The sequence below is a fragment of the Ruditapes philippinarum genome, unplaced genomic scaffold, assembly GCF_026571515.1.
Source record: "Ruditapes philippinarum isolate M1 unplaced genomic scaffold, ASM2657151v2 ctg316_1_1_1_1, whole genome shotgun sequence".
Classification (NCBI taxonomy): Eukaryota; Metazoa; Mollusca; class Bivalvia; order Venerida; family Veneridae; genus Ruditapes; species Ruditapes philippinarum.
In genome coordinates, this window is record NW_026855923.1 from 250,304 (window position 1) to 270,733 (window position 20,430).

The window sequence follows — 20,430 nt, forward strand, 5'->3', positions numbered from 1 at the left end:
GATATACAAACGGTCTCTAGAAGTTCTTTTTTATGTAACTAGTCGATGGCTAAAGGGACAAAAAAACTATTGCATAGTCAAATGCTAATGTCTGGCGCAGATTTTCAATGACCCTTCCCCCTTTCACTGCCATAGGGACGGCATATGCCGTCCCTATTATTTTCAGCGTATTTGCCATATGAATGGCTTTTGCCGTTTCTATAATAAAAATAATAATAATTATTATAATTATAATAATTATAATAATAATAATAATCATAATAAATACATAGATAATTATACCATCGGCAATGATTATTATAAAACTAGCAGATTTGGAAACATATATAATTATTATAATACTTATAACAAATAGTAATAAATAATAATAATATTAATTTATAATATAGTAATTTCTTAGAAAACCTTCTGGCAAATAGGTGATCAATAAATAAATAACCCTCTGGCACCGAAAGGGTGAAGATAAGTATTGATTTGGTCAAAGTACATGCTTCGATTTTATTCTTGCAATGTCACTTTCGCTACACAGTCGTTAGTAAGCGCTTAACTGGGCTAATTCATATGTTTAAACTCGCTTAACTTGGTTTTAACATTATGATGTTTATAAGGAACTTAATTACACTTATTTTAGTGGTGAGGTTTGCATTTTCAGATAATTTCTCTTCATCATTGAACATTTCTAGTAATGAAGTACCATTTGAAAATTATCCCATTACTGAAGTACCACAGAATGATTCTTTCATTATTAATCTAGACACTATTTTATCACATTTTGCATTTATAGATAATTTCTCTACATCAGGGAACATTTCTAGTAATGAAGTACCATTTGAAAATTATTCCATTACTGAAGAACCGAATGATTCTTTCATTATACACCTAGACACTAATGCATATGGTGATATATCTCAAATTGCACCACTTGATTTTGCATCGGATAGGATTTATGGTGACGTTACAGTGATGAAGGATTTATTTAAAAATATTCTTTATGAGTACGATACAAGAATACGACCTATATGGGACCAATCAGCGCCCATAAATGTTTCAACAAAGTTTGTGCCGATGAGTATACTAGACTTCGACATAGCAAGTCAAACGTTTTCGATCCTTGGCTACTTCCGGGTATGGTGGAGGGACGAGCTTCTGACATGGAATGAAGAACAATACTCGCAAACTAATACCGTTAAGATACCAATTAAGGAGATATGGACCCCACGTTTGATCATATTAAAGGTAAGTATTTAAGCTTTCAAGAAATAATGTCATGAATTAGTTGTTTCATTTTAAATATGAAGAATTATCATTGACATCAGTATGCTGCAAAGGCAATATATTTAATAGTTGACTTGAGCTCCGGTCACGCTGTTATCGTTGAACTAATTTCTTAATAATTGACTAAGATAAGTTATTATAGATGCCCGTACGGCCTCCGTGGATGAGTTATTATGTCGATCACCGTATCTCGACAGGGGTTCTAAAGTTTTGTTATGTCACTCAATCTCGACAGATGTTCTAAAAAATATATCGCCGGAGGTCGACAGTGTTTCTGAAGTTTTAATGCCACCGAATCTCGACAGGGTTTCTTATGGTTTTTATTTCGCCGAATCTCGATAAGGGTTCTGAAGTTTTTCATGTCGCCGAGTCACGACAGCGTTTCTTAAGGTTTTTATGTCGCCGAATCCCGAAAGAGTTTCTGAAGTTTTTTATGTCGCCGAATCACGACAGGGGTTCTAAAGGTTTTAATGTCGCCAAATCTCGATAGGGGTTCGGAAGATTTTTATGTCGCCAAATCACAAAAGGGGTTTTTATCTCGACAGGGGTGCTTAAAATAGTTTATGTGGTCGAATTTCGACAAAGGTTCTGAAGTTTGTATGTTGCCGAATCTCGACATAGGTTCTAAAGTTTTTTTATGTCGCCGATTCTCGGCAGGGGTTCTAAAAAAAATTGTATGTCGCCGAATCTCGACAGGGTTTCTACAGGGTTTAAATATGTCGCCGAATCTTGGCAGAGGTTTTGAAGTTTTATTTGTCACCGAATCTCGACAGAGTTGCTAAAGATGTCGCCGAAATACCTATAGGAGTTTTAGAGATTTTTATGTCGCCGAATTTCGGCAGGGGATCTAAAGGGGTTTTCTTAGTATGTCGCCGAATCTCGAAAGGGTTCCTACAGGGTTTAAATATGTCGCCGAATCTCGTTATAAGTTTTGAAGTTTTATTTGTAACCGAATCACGACAGAGTTGCTAAAGATTTTTATTTCGCCAAATTTCGACAGAGGTTCTAAAGTTTTTATGTCGGGTTAATGGAATTTTGTATCCAGTTGACTTTTGAAACATCGGTGGTTTTACTCTGTTGCCCGCTCGTGCCTTGGAAAATGATGTTCGTATATAGTTTTCTACGGACTCAAGTATTGTTAATATACTGTAATAGAGCTAAAAGTGTTAATGAATACGTAAACAATGTTTTATGCTAATAAAATTGACATGATTTAGTTTTTAAGCCTAAAAGTCTTTCTTGATTGATTCTCTTTAATCATTTTATATTATCTTTAGGCAATAAAGGGCGACGGTGTCGTTGGTAATATGGAAACTGACATAGCAAAGGTTTCATCTAGCGGGGATGTGCAATGGGTACCAGAGGGTTTATATAGGTATGATCATTGTAAAATCTTTCTACAACGTCATTTAATTGTCCTTCATTTTATTATACACATGCTTCAAAATCATTGGTATCATTTTCGATCTTAAGTTTCTGTAATGAAGAAGACAAATTAACAAATAGCCATAATATATCAATCAATTTAGTTTTTGCATTTTCTATCTTTTAAAACACAGCAAAAACTAAATGCGATTTGTAACCGTGCTTTGCCAAATCATATGTACAATCATGTTTTTGAAATTCATGTCGCAGTACATGCACAATCAAGTTCTTGTTTTGTCATGTCGCAGCATATGTAAAATCATGTTCTTGAAATATCATGTCGCAGTATATGTACCATGAAGCTCTTGTATTTTCATATCGCAGTATATGTTAATCATGTTTTTGTATTGTCATGTCGGAGTTTATGATCAATCATGTTTTTGTATTGTCATGTCGCAGTATATGTAAAATAATGTTCTTGTAATATCATGTCGTAGTATATGTACAATCATATACTTGTATTGGCATATCGCAGTATATGTTCAATCATGTTTTTGTATTGTCATGTCGGAGTATATGTTCAATCATGTTCATGTATTGTCATGTCGCAGTATATGTAAAATAATGTTCTTGCAATATCATGTCGTAGTATATGAACAATCATATACTTGTATTGTCATATCGCAGTATATATTCAATCATGTTCTTGTATTGTCATGTCGTAGTATATGTACAATCATGTTCGTGTAGTGTCATGTCTATGTATATGTACAATCATGTTCTTGTATATTCATGTTATCGTGTTCTTGAAATATTATGTCGCAGTATATGTACTATCATGTTTTTGTATTGTCATATCGCAGTGTATATGTTCAATCATGTTCTTGTATTTTCATGTCGCAGTATATGTTAAATAATGTTCTTGTAATATCATGCCAAAGTATATGTATAATCATGTTCTTGTAATATCATGTCACAGTTTATGTACAATCATGTTCTTGTAATGTGGTGTCGCAGTATATGCACAATAATTGTCTTTAATTGTCATATCGAAGTATATGTACAATTATGTTCCTGTATTTTCATGTGGCCGTATATATAAAATCATGTTCTTGTAATATCATGTCAAAGTATATTTACAGTCATGTTCTTGTTTATGTACAATAATGTTATTGTTTTGTCATGTCGCAGTTTATGCACAATTATTTTTTTGTCATGTCATGTCGCAGTATATTTACTATCATGTTCTTGTAGTGTCATGTCGCAGTAAATGCATAATACTGTTCTTGTAATGTCATGTCACAGTCTATGTACAATCATGTTCTTGAGATATCATGTCGCGGTTGTATGTTCATTCATGTTATTGTAATAGCATGTCGCAATATATGTGCACTCATGTTTTTCAGGTCATTTTGCAGTATCCCTTGTTAAGTAAGATCGCATGTGTCACCTCGTAATCTTGTAACAAACCATTTGACACCATCCCGATATTCCAACAGACTCGGGTATTTGTTAAAATCATATCCCCCTTTATAACCCGGTATCTTATAATTTAATAATTTTCTTTTTCACACACAGCGTGGTTTGCGATGTTAACATCCAGTATTATCCGTTCGACAAGCAGGTTTGTACATTGACGTATTATGTGTCGGATGAAACTGAAGCAACCGTTGTTCTTAATCACAACACTGATGTCACATTAGAAGAATTCACGGACAACACGGCCTGGGATGTGAAACAAGTAGAAACAAAGCAAATCACAAAGTATAATATAAGTTTCATAAATATATCTTTCCACGTGCACAGACGTGCAGGATTTATCACTTTCACGCTGATTTTGCCCTTACTTATGTTAGCTTTCCTAAACATTTGTATTTTTCTTGTGCCAATCGGATCTGGGGAGAAGGGAGCATTTTCAATAACTATATTTTTGTCTTACGGAATATTCATCACCGTTGTCAGCAACACATTACCTCCTAACTCTCTTCAAATTTCTTACTTTGTTCTCTTCATTACGGTGCTTTTATTTCTGAGCGTTTTAACAGTGTTTTATACCGTTCTTCAAGCAAAACTGATCGCTGTCTTCGGGGACAAACGCTGTACATGGGCATTTATTATACCGAGTAAAGGTGTAAGGCATGGTAGCGATATACATGACGAGTATGAGGAGATTAAAGATGTAGAAAAATGTGGAAGGAATGAAGTAGAAAACCCGTACACATGGGCGATGGTTTTGCAGCGTATTGACACATTTATATTCATCGTTTTGCTCACAATTGTTACTGTTGTAACATTTTTGTTTCTATTCTTCCTCATGTGAAGTTCAATAGTATGATATACATGTTAACACTTGAGTAGAAAATGAGTGAGTGAGTGAGTGAGTGAGAGTGAGTGAGTGAGTTGGTGAGATGGTGAGTGAGTGAGTGAGTGAGTGAGTGAGTGAGTGAGTGAGTGAGTGAGTGAGTGAGTGAGTGAGAGTTGGTGAGTGAGTGAGTGAGTGAGTGAGTGAGTGAGTGAGTGAGTGAGTGAGTGAGTGAGTGAGTGAGTGAGTGAGTGAGTGAGTGAGTGAGTGAGTGAGTGAGTGAGTGAGTGAGTGAGTGAGTGAGTCTGATAGTCTTTTCATTTGAACAGCTTAAAGCGAATATCAACAAGACAGTCTGAAGGGCGGCTATATCCCCTCAACAGGAATGTTGAAACATGTACCGACAGTTGCACTATGTACACTGTAAGCATATTATGTGATAGTAATGATTATTTGGTGGAATACAAACATTTTCAAGTTATAGCTTAGAACAGTTGACCCGTACTTCATATAATCCCCGTTCTCCCTATATTTACAAATGTACACACATTTTATGGAAATATTTCATTTTTGATATTTTTTATCAAACATGTTTTGGTCAGTCTTTTTCATGTTTATGTCATTTCATGTTTTTGAATAAACATTGTGTTGTAATAAGCCTTTTTAATTTCTATGGTGGTGGTGGTGGTGGTAGTTTTCACTCCGGATCACGACAGTAAGTCACCTTGAATTCATCAGAGCACAGTTCAACCACCACATCGTTCCTTGGCAGGCTGTCAAGCAGTTTACTAGTACTAGTTGCCTTCACTTTCGCAAGGAACTGAAACTTCTGTATATGCCAGAGCAGAGGTACAGTGCGAATTACCGTAGAAAGGATTTCATGATCAATCACAACAAAGTGACCTGCGCCGTCCGGGACTCGAACCCGGGTCGTGCGATTCACAGTCAAACGCTCTAACTATTGTGCTAACCGGACAGCTTTCCGCCATGTTTTATCGGGTTACCTATATATTGAACTGCAATACTATCTTCATAAGTTCGAAACCAGTGTGTAGGCTCATGCGGGGTAAAATATTCTTAAAAGAAAAACATAAGTTTAATATCCTGGAAGGTGTGTATATTTTTTATTTTTATTTATTTATTTATTTATAATGCTTATACTTGTTTCTTGTATGAAAATAGGATCTAGAAACTATGAATGGTGGGAAATCAGATAAAAAAATCGTTTTGAATATGCCCACCGCTTATCTTTTCAATAGGAACACGCCGACGATTATTCTTTAGCCGAAAATTTGCGATTGCTCCGTCGGCAATTATCATCAAGTTACATTAAAAAAGCGGGGCTTAACTACAAATGACACAGCAAATTTACTGATAGGTATAGAAATATATATTTAGTGTCATTTAACTAATATACGTAATTGTAGTCTATAGCGGACACGCCAAGTCCCGTGCCCGCTTCCCCTTAGCTGATGGCAATAAAATTCAGTGATTTGTCCGATACTTTGGAATACAAACTTAAACAATGATTAAACCCAAATTCCTAATATATTGCTTAATACACTTTCATGAACCGGGCAATACCCTTGGCATTATTATTTTCCTCAATATAATAATATATACTCTCTAAAGTAAAAACATTACTTACACTGTACTGCATACAGCATTATGACCTTAAAAATCTCAGGGCATAATACATAATTTATATATGTCAATGAAAAACTATTACTTTACGTTGATAACGCACTATTAATACATAATAGTCGATAATGAGACCAACCACACACGATTATTTGCTCAATCCGTTTTTTGTGTCGATTGTAAATCGACACAAAGGTATAACCACCCATCTACCGGACTATTTCTTATTGCAAACCGAATTTCGTTGACAAAAAAAATAGTTCCGTATGTTCGGTTACAAGTTAGAAAATCCATTCATGCATTGAATATAGAAGGGGTTGTCATACATTTATAATTGTATTAAAGTATTGAAAATTAAAATTACAATTTAGTTTAAATGTGTACTGTACGCAGAAATTATATAAATGCGCGAGTGAATCACGTGATTGGCTTATTCTGGTTCCCGGCATCTAACAAGTATTGCGTAGCGAAAGGGGAAGGAACTCCAGACTAGTGATTGGCTCTTCAACGACGCCATTTTTATTCAAGCAGATTGAAATGCAGTTTCGACTTCGTGATTTGACACAAATATCAGGCTGTTTTGAAGAAATTGTAAGTATCGGATACTCTTACAGCGATTTTGACTAATAAACAAAATAAATTGTCCCAGAATGAGCAAAGCGTGCGAAGCCGTCGTTAATAATTATAAACCAGTCCATGAGCTAAAATTAGCACAACTGGGAAACCCAAGTTATGACCTCGGATTAAATTACGGTCTTGTAAACAATTTCAGAGATTTGTGAGTAGATTATTGATTTGTGCTTCGAATTTGCGGATAATTTTTTGGCAGTTTTACTTCAATTTTCATACGTGCATGCACGCACCTAGTTGTAATTTCATGCGTGATTTTTGTAAATTATACGGAATTCACATTTGTGCGTGAATGGGAACACTGACTATCATTTAGTTTTTTACCATCTGATTCATTTTTATAAAAATATCTAAAAAGGTCTATTTTATGTATGTGATGTATATATATCATGTCTAATCATTTTTTTATTGTAGCTGTTTTATCTTTGTTGATCTTATACTTTATGTTATATACTGCCCCATGCGTGATATTGATATCTCTGTAAAAGGTGTTGAGAAGCTTCTAAAAAACCTCAACCCCCATAAGGCTGCAGGACCCGATCAAATTAGACCCATTGTGCTCAAAAATACCAGTAAAGAATTAGCCCCTATAGTGTCCAAACTTTTCCAAAAATCACTGCAGTCCAGCACTCTACCAGACATCTGGAAAATGGCAAATGTCGCCCCTGTCTTTAAAAAAGGTAGCAAGTCAGACCCAGCCAACTATCGCCCTATCTCTCTTACCTGTATCTTGTGTAAAACCCTGGAACACATTGTCTCCTCCAGTATAACAAAGCACTTTACTAGATCAAACTTGTTCTATGAATTGCAGCATGGTTTCCGAGAAAAAAGGTCATGTCAATCCCAATTATTAATGCTTATAGATGATATCCTACAGTCAGTAAATCAGAGAAGCCAAGTAGACTTAATCCTTCTTGACTTCTCTAAGGCCTTTGATATGGTCAACCATGAAAAACTCCTGTATAAGCTGCATTTCTACGGTATAAGGGGTCAGACTCTTAAATGGATCAAAGGTTTTCTTGATAACAGGTCACAGTCCGTGGTGGTAAATGGCTCCACATCCAGCTCCATACCAGTCTCCTCCGGTGTTCCCCAGGGCTCGGTCCTCGGACCTCTCTTATTTCTTATATACATAAATGACCTTCCTGAATATGTCCAATCCTCTAAGGTCCGCCTATTTGCTGATGACACAGCCATCTATCTATCTCTGACTGTCGCTTCTCATTCTAGCTTACTTCAACATGACTTACACCAACTTGAACAATGGGAAACAAAATGGAACATGCAATTTAATCCATCAAAATGCCAGGTTATCCAAATCACAAAACGAAAAACAGTCATTCCAACAAAATACCTCCTACATAACACCACATTAGAAACAGTTCCATCTGCAAAATACCTGGCATTACAATATCAAATGATTTAACATGGAACAAACACATAAACAACATCACAACAAAGGCGAATCAAACACTTGGTTTTCTACGCCGAAACATCAAGGTTCACTCAGAAAGGTTAAAGTCAACCGCATACAAGACACTTGTCAGACCCCAGCTTGAGTACAGCTCCACGGTCTGGTCCCCCTACACAGGAACTCTCATTGACCAGATAGAGTCAGTCCAGAGAAGGGCTGCTAGGTGGGTCAAACATGACTTTGGCCGTATGTCAAGTGTCACTGACATGTTGACTTCCCTTCAATGGAGGCGCCTTGACCTTCGGCGTATTGACCAACGGTTGGTCATGTTTCACAACCATCCTGCATGACCAGGTGGCTATTCCTTTCCCAAAGTATATCGTCCCTCTTACAAGATCATCTAGAACATCCCATCTCCATGCATTCCAACAAGTCCAAACTAAAACTGATTACTATAAATATTCATTTTCCCAAGAACAATTGTCCACTGGAATGCTTTACCACCTGAAATCATAAACTTGTCTGGCCCCGAGTTCAGTCTGGCTGTAAGCCGGATTGAACATACGTCTCCCTAAAAATACCTTTTCTGTTTTTAACCTGTTTTTAACAATATACTCATTTCCTTTACTTTTATATTCTGTTATTTCAGCTCTTTTACTAACATTCTTGTCAGTTGACGCGCGTCAAGTCTAGGTCCCCAGCAGGGGTTTGACTATATGGAAGATAGATAGATAGACTTATACTTTATGTTATATACAGTCAGTTATAAAAGCTCCTAGAGCTTATGTTGTATTATTGAAAACTTGCCAACTTGAAATAAAACTTATCTTATCTTATCAATGTGTACGAAGAGGTATAAGATAAGTGTCCACTCGGCCCTAAACCAACTCGGTCCGCAACAAAAAAGAAATCACTTTAGATTGTTTAGTTGATGAACATCCAGCGGTAGATCACATATACTAAAAATAATTGAAAAGATCTGTATGTTGTATTATCTTTGTTAAGATGAGATGTTGTGATTAATACAACAGGGTCAGGGACCATCAACCGCGGACACTTTTTGAACATTTTTCTGTACAGGTTTCATAAGTTTTAACCTAGAGACCAAAAAAATTGACAAGGTTCAGCTAGGTTCTTCCCCTAACTAACAAACTTGTTTGTCTGATTGTATTGACACTTATATCTGAGGCTCGACAAGGAGGTATCAAAATTACCTCAATTGTCTACACTACAGCACCATGTGTCCGGACATTTATGTACATGACGTTATTTAATTCAGATAACAGCTTGGGTGTTTTAATTTTTAACATGATAGACAATGATTCAGAAACAAATGCTGAAGTTTTGGAAATTCTATTGTTTACTCTTCAAATGATTATAGATGGTACATGAGGTCAGGCATTGTTTTCTTGACCCCCCAAATTTCAACGTCAACATTCTTGAAATAGCCATTAAAATTATATTACCATTTACGGTGGTTGAAATAAATTTATTTATTTATTTTTAGAATGAAACATGCATTTATTGTTGATAAAAAAAGTGACAACCACTGAACAAAGAAAATACTAAATTAAGCATTTTCAGGGCCGTCCGGGTTTGGTGGTTGTCCGGTTTTGGTGGTCCCCAACCAGTAGCTTAAACATTTATGAACTGTAAATTCTTCCCTCACACACTTTCATCAATAACAATTTCAATTAGAAAAGGTATATAAATTATGACATGAAAACGTAAAACAATGAAAGGTATGAACACATGAAACAAAGATAATTCAACATAGAGCAACAAAACTAGTTCCACTGAGGAATACCGTACCGCCGGTAAGGCCCCCACAGTTACACTTTTAAATGGATTCGTTTCGATTTTCATTCATAAACGGTTATGATATTTTTTACCGTTTATTCGAGATGACCATATTGTCTTACAAATTATCTTAATAATTTCCTGTAATCATGGATTTTATCTATACTTATTGGTTTATCAAAGTAAAAAATGGAGAATGGGTGTTTACAACCTGGACCACATACCATCACCGTGCAATAATTGCTTGTGACATAATTCGTTTTTGTTAAAGTTGATTTTTCTTTGATCTTTTAAATAACGAAATGCGGATACAATGCAGAAAATGTGTGCCGCCTAAATCGTGATGAGCACTGAACATTATTTACTTGTATAGAAAGTAAGTCATCATTTGGCGACTCGAATACATGGTATAGTATAGTGCATAGAAGTACCACCGTTTAAACAGTATCGATTCGGTTCTTAGCAATCATGTAAAAAATTGTAAACGTGGGAGCCTTTACCGCCGGATATTGCTCGATATTACGAGGACTTTCATCCCATTTCAAGACTATGAACAAAGGTAAATTCAAGGTAAACGTTCAATCTGACAACAATAAAATTTCAGATGACAGTGCATTTTGAGAATAAATAAACATGTCAGTTTACCGAGTATTGCTTTGGAGTTGCTCGCCGGTGTCACTAGTATGCTTTTTAATGTAACGAGTATTGGTTATTAATATCAAGTAAATGTGAGAAGTAATCACAGAGTATTTACCACATTTAACCTTAAATATTTCTTATTGTCACAATGTGACTGTATACTTATTGACATATGTGCAGAATATGCAGATTTTGGAGGTACTGTACTGAATAATACATACCCAGCAAACATGCATATATGGGACCTATATGGGCTATATCTAGGCAAGCTAATGGGTATGCCCATATTGGACCTATATGGATCCAATATTGGCAAGTCCATTTGGGTACGCCTATATATTAGACCCATATGGGTACCATAATTCAGCACTTTAAGGAAAAACAATTTTTCTTTTATTTATTTCTTTAGAACTCGTTTACTTTGAGCTATAGTATGACCACCTTGGCATAAATTGCTATTATCCTATATAAAATCGTAGCATTATTTTAAACATTTATACAAGCCATGAGGGACCCATATGGGTCCCATTTGGGCAACCCGATAAATATTAGCATGCCTGAGCAGGTGCGAGAAATTAATTTGTTAAGTTTTTATATTGGTTTTAATTTTTATTATTTAAATATAAAAATGTGTTTTTAAACTATAAATTCAGAAACAATTTATAAAAATCAGTTTTTGATGAAAAAATTTATTTCGAGCATGTGCAGACGTGATTTCCGCTGCCGCTTAAAATCAAATTGTGTATTGAAATGTTAAATTGTAAAATTGTACACGAAAAAAATATTTCTTTTCGATTCTGAGCATTTAACCACGATTTCGTATAACGACTTTTCATATTATATCCTTACATGTTTATTGTGTGTGTAGGTAAGCTGTAAACGCTGTTTAGTTTTTGGTTTTTGCCTTTGTAATGTAATTTCCCAATAGTCGTTTAATTTGCGACATTTTCTAGAATTTACGCCCTGACTCTTAGGCACTTTAGGTGACCTATGCATGTGTATAGTTGTTATTGTTGAATTACTTAACTGTGACGGAGTCGACACTAACATTTTAAAAATATTGTTTCTATCTAGACTAAATTTTAAGAGATCTCTTTTTAAAGGGACACCATCATTTGAAATCCAGTGTCCCCCCCTAGCCTTAGAAGTCCCTTCCATTTTGTACCAACATTTCATTCATAAGCATTTTAAAATATTAAATACAAATACTTATTTTTACAAATTCAAGTATTTTTTCCAAGTACCAACCAAGCCCTCTAGCTGTTGCACAGGCATGAGTATCGGACCTGAGAAGAAAAAATATGACCTGATAGATAATTAAACCTGTGTTCATCGTAAAAAATTGGAAAACCAAAAAAATGTAAATTATGACCCCCTTTAAAAACATACTATAAGTTAAGAGAAGGCTGGAAACTCTAGATTCGAGCCTACGAGCAAGGGATTCACTACCCAGGCCGTTGTGAAAACAATTGTCCAGACAATTAAAAAATCTTTTATCATTATTTCACATTTGTATTAAGCTTCCAAATGAGACCAACTCCAAGTCTCTAGCCCTTCCTGTTCATGAAATAATCCCATCAGGAAACGAGCGCATTCGTGCTAAAAATCCTTGGTAGAAAAAATTGCGGCACAACAATTCGGTACGTAAACATAGACTAATACATGTTTGTCAGCCGTGTACAGGTCATAATCATATTGTCACTTGGTGCAATAACTCACTTAATGTATATGTATTTTTTAACTACTTATTAATGTATTTTCATTTTATTGTCAATAGGCCATCAAAAAGGCTGTATTAATCGGATAGTGACACTGATGAGAATGAGACAGACACCGAGAGTAGGCCATCACAAGTTATTGACAAAGCAACAACGCCAAACAGGCACGAAGCCTGCTTTCACCTCCGCCTTGCTTATCTGCACAGGCATTGCGAGAGGCCAGAAGTGATGTGCAAAGACTGCTTCTCTAATACAAGGTGCTTCTGATACGCCCTCCCGTGGGCAGATTATTGGGCCCAGTAAGTATAAACTTCGGAGCTGTAAATATATTCATTACAGTACATACTTATTAAATGTTCTATCCTCAAAACAAGCCAATAAATGTTGTAACAAGCTGGATTGAGTGACACAGCCAAAAATGGAAAGTTTCACCTTATGACGCCCCTAGTTCAAAAGAAATTAATGATTACTTGTGTTAGTCTTTATCATGATGTGAATTAATGTTCGCCTATTCTTGTCTGACCCCACGACTGTTATCCAAAGTTACTGTCCTTGGAATAGTCAAAAATGTTTATTTTCACCCCATGACATGCCTAGCTCAAAAATATCTTAAGTTTAATTCATGATTTCTTATCATTTTCACATTTTGTGACCTTGCACACTCAACAATCCTTTTGAGATTTTAGTGTTAATTACTGTTAAAGCCAAGGAAAAATTTAAAATACTGGATTTTTTTCATTTGTAATTCACAAAGCTCTAAAAGTATAAAGCCTAGAATTATCAATCCTTTTTAGCTCGACTTTTCTATGAAAAGGGGAGCTATCCTACTCGCCCCGGCGTCGGCGTCGGCGTTAGAGTTAGCGTTGGCGTCACACCTTGGTTAAGTTTTTCGTACCACCCCACTTTATTTCAGAAGTATTACAAGTATGGCTTTGAAACTTACCATACTTGTTCACCATCATAACCTCCATCTACAGACAAGAGTACATAACTCTGTCAAGGTTTTTGACAGAATTATGGCCCTTTTTTGACTTAGAAAGTGTATTGAGCTTGGTTAAGTTTTTTGTACCACCTCACTTTATTTCAAAACCATTGGAGGTATTGCTTTGAAACTGACCATACTTGTTTACCATCACGACCTTCATCAACAGACAAGAGGACATAACTCTGTCAAGGTTTTTGACAGAATTATGCCCCTTTTTGACTTAGAAAATACATTGAATATGGGTAAAATCCACTTATTGCCTTAACCCTTTGAGATATTGCTTTTGAAACTTTTAATGCTATTTTCACATCATTACCCCCATCTGTACGCAAGAGAAGGTAACTCTGTCAAGGATTTGTTTTAAAAATTAAGGCCTTTTATCGACTTAGAATCTTGGTTAAGTTTTTTGTACCACCTCACTTTATTTCAAAACCATTGGAGGTATTGCTTTGAAACTGACCATACTTGTTTACCATCACGACCTTCATCAACAGACAGGAGGACATAACTCTGTCAAGGTTTTTGACAGAATTATGCCCTTTTTTAGAAAATACATTGAATATGGGTAAAATCCACTTATTGCCTTAACCCTTTGAGATATTGCTTTGAAACTTTTAATGCTATTTCACATCATTACCCCCATCTGTACGCAAGAGAAGGTAACTCTGTCAAGGATTTGTTTTAAAAATTAAGGCCTTTTATCGACTTAGAATCTTGGTTAAGTTTTTAGTACCAGTCCACTTTTTGACTGAACTGTTTGAGATATTAATTTGAAAGTTGGAATACTTGTTTACAATCATGATTCCCAAACATGTCCAGGAGAAGGTAATTCTGTCAAAGATTTTATTTGAATTATGGCCCTTAACTGTCAATGTTTTGTATTATAGGCAAGCACTAAAAAAGTCGAGCGCGCTGTCTTACGGACAGCTCTTGTTTGAAGCTGCTGTTACACAGATTCTCTGAGTCTTGGAGACAATGCGGGAGGAGAATCGTGAAATTAAGAGGATGATGTAGCAATTGTTGTCAAGGTCAGCAGCAGATGACCAACCGCTGCAGCTTCCTGAAGATATCTCATTCCCTATTCGTTCTCCTTAGCAGATGGAAACATTCCATGAGCTTCTGGGAGATCAGACAAAGCTGTCATCTGTGGTAAGCATAGTGTTAGTCATGTAATTATTGCACCATTAGTAACTGAAAAAAGTATTCCTCATATCCACTGGCTTAAATGCAAAATAACATAATGGTCTGTGGTTAGCACTTGATGATAATGTATTATCATTCTGCTATACTTATGTAGGAAAATATTGCACAGTGGACAAACACTAGCTACTGCATTACTTTCGGAATTAAAAACTGGCTTGTTTTAATTTTTTGATTCATATTGAAACAGTTATCTTATTATTTAGATATGCTATAATAGCCATGAGCACAAGACATGGGCAGTTGGCCTCGTTTTCAACATTGATTATTAAGACAAGACAGTCAATTCATTAATCAAAATGCTGGCAGCTTTCAAAATACCAGGAAAATGACTAGTACCCACAAAATCCAGGAATTGCGCTGTTATTATAATATCAAAAATTATTCTGTTCATACTGTATAAACTCGTGTTTAAAAAACAACAATGATAATGTGCCCCATTACACTCGGTGGAGGGGACAAACAAAAAGGCACAAGTCACTTAGGCTGTAAATATATGAGGAAAGATCTTTAAATTTGTCAATCCAAACAGTTTTCTTGGCAGATCATGTTTTTGAGGTCCAGTTGACAATTATTTGTCATTTGGTAACTTGCAGCCCATGACAAATGCACATAATATAATTTTGAAACTTAGTAGTGTTAAAATTTACATTGAAAAAAGTTTTTGTTTCGCTTTATTTAAGGTGCGGTTCCTCTCAATGTTTGGTGGGGCTGATGTGCGGGAAACTGTTGACCGCTTGATGAAGGAAATGATATCAAATGAACTGGCGAAAATGTTCAATATGAAGGGACTGAAGGGGAAGCGAAAATTTGGGGGCCTCCAGATTCTGAATGTATTGTTTAGTAAGTGATATTTTATGAAATTTGCAAAGTGGTGTCTTTAAGTAAGGTTTTCAAAATAGAAATATTATCCAAGATCTTGTATTTGTGTCTTTGGGTATCGCTTTAATGAAGGAAAATGCTTGACTAGCTTTTATGGGAATATTTTACATGCTGTGTGGTTTTGATCCCATGCATTGTGTTGTGATGCATAATATAAGCAGAAATCACCTTCCTGTAAAGCAAGTTATTTGCTTACCTTAACATTCTTTACTGATACACCGATAAGATGATCTCAGCTTACAACTGACTGCAGCGATATCACAGACATATTGTTAAAAGCTATGTAAAACCGGGACACAAACATCTATACTTGTTAAAACATACCAGAATTAGTTTATATTCCAATTTTATGCTCAAAATGCTAAAAGGTGACTTATGACCTTTGAATGGTTTCAATACCTACATTTCACTGCATTTCATTTCTTTCTTTAAGGATAAGGATGCTTGTTTTATAGAATGTGTCCAAAGGAACTTGCCGACAAAGACTGCGACGAGGAAGGATATTGAAATAAAGGTTTCAAAGTGGCTGGCTGGGGCGTGGGACCGCGATGGGGGAAGGAAAGCAAGAAACAAAGTGTCCGAGACCTTACCTGAAGCAAATGAAGGAAGTGACTAGACATGTTTTTATTTTTAAAAAATGCAAATCTATAGAGGATATTTGTTTGTTAGTGTGTAAGATGAAATTTTATATCATCAAGTGAGCTGTAAAAACATTATTCTCACGAGTGAGAACACTGTTATTTAAAAGTCCCTCAATGATATAAAATTACATCTTACACAACAAACAATAAAGTGTCTTTTTATTTTATGCTAATGAAATTTCCTCAATATTAACTTTAATAATTATTAAATCTGTTTTCCCCACTGTTAACATCAATTTTAGTTGAATTTAAGTCCAATTATTCATAAATACAGGAGTCTTGGGCTGAACAAAAAGTTTGACAATCAACGTTGAATAGCAATGATTTTATTTATTTTATTAAAAAAATATGAATAATCGCTTGTTTTAATAATAAAAACAACCAATTCTAGAAGAAAAAGTCACACCATCCCACCTTATTTCTGTTACTCAGGCAATTTATGTATGACCTGGCTTTGTGAAATGTAAGTGGCGGCCATTTTTAAAAGTTTTGTATTTTAAGGAAAATTAATTTTGTTTTATTCAGAGGAATATTATTTGGATAGGTTAGTCTTGAAACAGTCCTGAGAATGTCAGAATTGTAAGCAAAAATGATATTAAGGTACCACATGGGGAAAATCTTTAAAAAGTAGTCTCGTCATTGAAAAGTTTGAAATTTGGATCATTTTCACTGTGAAATTATCAAATATAATTTTCACGGATACATCAGTAATACACACAAAAGCATAAAATGAATGACTTTTATTTTACATTTTCGAACCTTTTCTTCATCGGCATATAAGTTATTCCAATGATTGAAAGTCAATAGATATCAAAGTATTTTAAAATGTGATAAGGGTCAGAACTACAGTAAGTGGCTCATTTGTGTGTCTTGTTATACTTTTTGTTGCTAATTTTAATGTTTGAGGTCATCAGCATAGCATGTCTTTCTTGTAAATGAAAAATTCTTTGCCTTCTAGTCAGTTTATTTTGCTGCTATGTAATGTTTGTTGTTGACATTATATGCTGTTTTTCTGTTGTCTATATGCTGTTGTTATTTTTTTTCATTAAACATTGTTGCTATTTAAATCAAGACATTAAATGCTTGGGGAATGTTTTTGATACTGATCAATACAATTATAACATCTTGTCCAAACTTAACACTAACAGGGAACACATATATAGGTATGGTATTAACCTTTTAAATCAAGTTGAAATACTGTACAATGATGCTTCTTGTAATCTTTATTTTTGTTATTGTTGAAACTTTGATAATATCGGATAAATTACTGAAACAACTATTTTTACTGACAATTTTTTAAATGAACTTCTTCACAACAAATTTGATCTTGTTAAATCAGTATTATTTCACATTTTTTAAAGGAATATATCCATAATTAATTACTGTTCTGTGATATATAGGATAATTGTTAATTTCGGTGTAATATCACATTTTATTTATAATTAATTTCACAGAGTGGATACCTAAAGTGTTGTTCACAAAGTGGCGCAGCCATGTTGTTCACAAAGTGGCGCAGCCATGAGTGAAAATAACAACTTTTGGTATTCAGAAGTGAACTTATCATGATATTTACATTGATACAGTATACATGTATGTGTTTACTTTATGTCTAAAACTCCACTAATGTTTGGTTCCTTTCAATAAAAGGTTGAAATATGCGAGAAACTTTTTATCAGGAAGCATCGCAAAGATGAAGTCATTTTATTGACGTTGTTGTCATATTTTTTTTCCGAATTTCAGTATACTTGGTTAACTTTTTTGATATTTATATAGTTATCAAATTCGATAATTTTTTTCACAAAGTGGCTAGTGAGTCAGGATATAATTCAACGTTAACTTCCATAAACCATTGAAAATTGATAAAAGATTAATGAAATTCATATTGAGAATGATATTAGCACATAGAAAACTGATCCAAACAGTAACGTTTCACAAAAGGTTACTATAACTATTGATATTAACAATTGAAATGCATTAAATTGTAAATACTATTGTTATTTCTTGCCTTTATTGTGGTTTTTGTTGATGAAGATATGAGAAATGAAGCTGGTTATTTTTACAAACTGGTACAAACTATTTGTTACTTTTCATCAGCTGCATATTTTTTTTACACGTCTATAAACAGTATTTCTATGTGCCAAGGTTTTGTTATTATATTTGTTACTTTTCATCAGCTGTATATTTTGTTTACACATCTATGAACAGTATTACAACTGTGCCAAGGTTTTGTTTTATTATATTTGTTACATTTCACAAGCTGTATAATATTTTTTTTCTTCAGCACTATCATACCAAAGTGTAATATATGGTTGTAATGAACAACTTTTTATATTTATTCATGTAGATCTATTTCATTTGTCCAATACAAAGATATCTGAAAATTTAAATATCATATAAAACATAGATACTATTTCATTTGAAAATGAAAGTAATTGGTAGATAGAAATTTGTAATGAATTACAATAAATGTATAATACTTTCCTATGAATTATGTAGAAATTTAAAAAGACATGGGAGTAGGTTTGCAGTTGTGTCTTTGAGAATCTGTATATATATGATACACTCTTACCATAATTGAGATTACTAAATAAAGTTAACATTGTTAAAGCATATACATTGTGTGTTGTTTTCTTGCAAGATAATAAAGGCTTTGTGCCATAATCTGTCTGTTCCAGTTAAAACATCACTTGAATATTTAATGCAAGTACAAGAATTATGCCAGTTGCAACTTAACGTCCAGCAAACTTATAATTGAAGTACTTGAAAATAGATCTATCCCGGAATTCAAAATCTACCCATAATGGAAGTATCTGGGCTGCCCATTTGAAACCCATATTTAGTACAAGGGCTGCCCATATGGGGCCCATATTGAGTACATGGGCCGCCCAGGTGGGGCCATGTGATCCCATATGGAGTATAAGGGCTGCCCAAGTCTCAGATTTTGATAAGATTAAAATACAGGGCAGCATTGCTGCAAATGCAATAAAAAGGTTATGATACAGGGCAAGTGTTCATTAAGACAATACCGGTATACTTGAACGGCATTAACTTTGGGCCAATATTTTAATAAGTGTGCCAATATCTTTCTTAAGGCACACTTTTGCTGTAAAAACCTATAATTTATGTCATCTAGATCTGTTTTTCTTCTTTTTAGAGATAGGTCTAATAGAACTAAAATATTTGAATAAATATCAAACTGTACATTATCTGCAACGAAAATAAATGGCGTAATCAATAAACAGACTCAGGCTGTGAAAGGTTATATATTTCACAACACAATCGACACTCCAGTACTTTCAGTGCTTTGATTGTATTTTCTGATCGCAAGATCAGTAAATACAAAGCTAACATCCACGGTCTAACACAGACCTAACAGCGCAAAGTAGTTCTCACTCAAAACTGCTTAAAAACCAGCAATTTAAAAGAAAGACCTGTAATGTAGACATTTAACGAATTACAGTGCATTAAAAGTTTAGATTAGTCAATAGAAATATGAGGTTACAATCACAAATTTCGCGGATGAATATCTTTTTTACCCAATGAATAATGTTCGACTATTTCCGTTAAGCTTAATCAATGAAAATGCTATTTTTAGCGATGTCGATTACCGAATACTCCAGAACGTAGTACACAAATAAGTCTGACTGTCGAGTAGTGGAATATATACATGTCGGACTGTTTTAGCGAGAAGATTTTCGCTAAATTATTTTCATCAGTGTTTAAACAACATGTTCATCGTAAACAAAATACTTCGAAATTAATAAGGATTACAAACAAGAAATGGAAATTCTCAATTAAGAATTACAATGTAATTGTTTTTATTCTGGCTACCTACGTATTACTTCACCGTGGTGCAGGGGTAGCGCGCTCGTTTAGGGTGTGAGAGGCCTAAGGTTCAAATCCTAGTCGAGGCAACATTTTTTTAGTGTCTTTTTTAA

At 34.6% G+C, this 20,430-nt stretch overlaps 1 protein-coding gene and 1 long non-coding RNA gene across 2 annotated transcripts; both read left to right on the plus strand.

Annotated features, from left to right (window-relative positions):
* Positions 1 to 560: 560 nt before the first annotated feature.
* Positions 561 to 5,020, plus strand: LOC132744820 (neuronal acetylcholine receptor subunit beta-3-like). Its single transcript, XM_060733603.1, has 3 exons — positions 561 to 1,236; positions 2,553 to 2,650; positions 4,219 to 5,020. Exons 1-3 carry the CDS (start codon positions 595 to 597, stop codon positions 4,958 to 4,960), a joined length of 1,482 nt encoding a protein of 493 aa, XP_060589586.1. The 5' UTR covers positions 561 to 594; the 3' UTR covers positions 4,961 to 5,020.
* Positions 5,021 to 9,430: 4,410 nt separating this feature from the next.
* Positions 9,431 to 15,806, plus strand: LOC132744828 (uncharacterized). The gene is made up of 3 exons (XR_009627751.1): positions 9,431 to 13,083; positions 14,710 to 14,918; positions 15,653 to 15,806. It is a non-coding gene; the product is annotated as an uncharacterized LOC132744828 (long non-coding RNA).
* Positions 15,807 to 20,430: the final 4,624 nt, after the last annotated feature.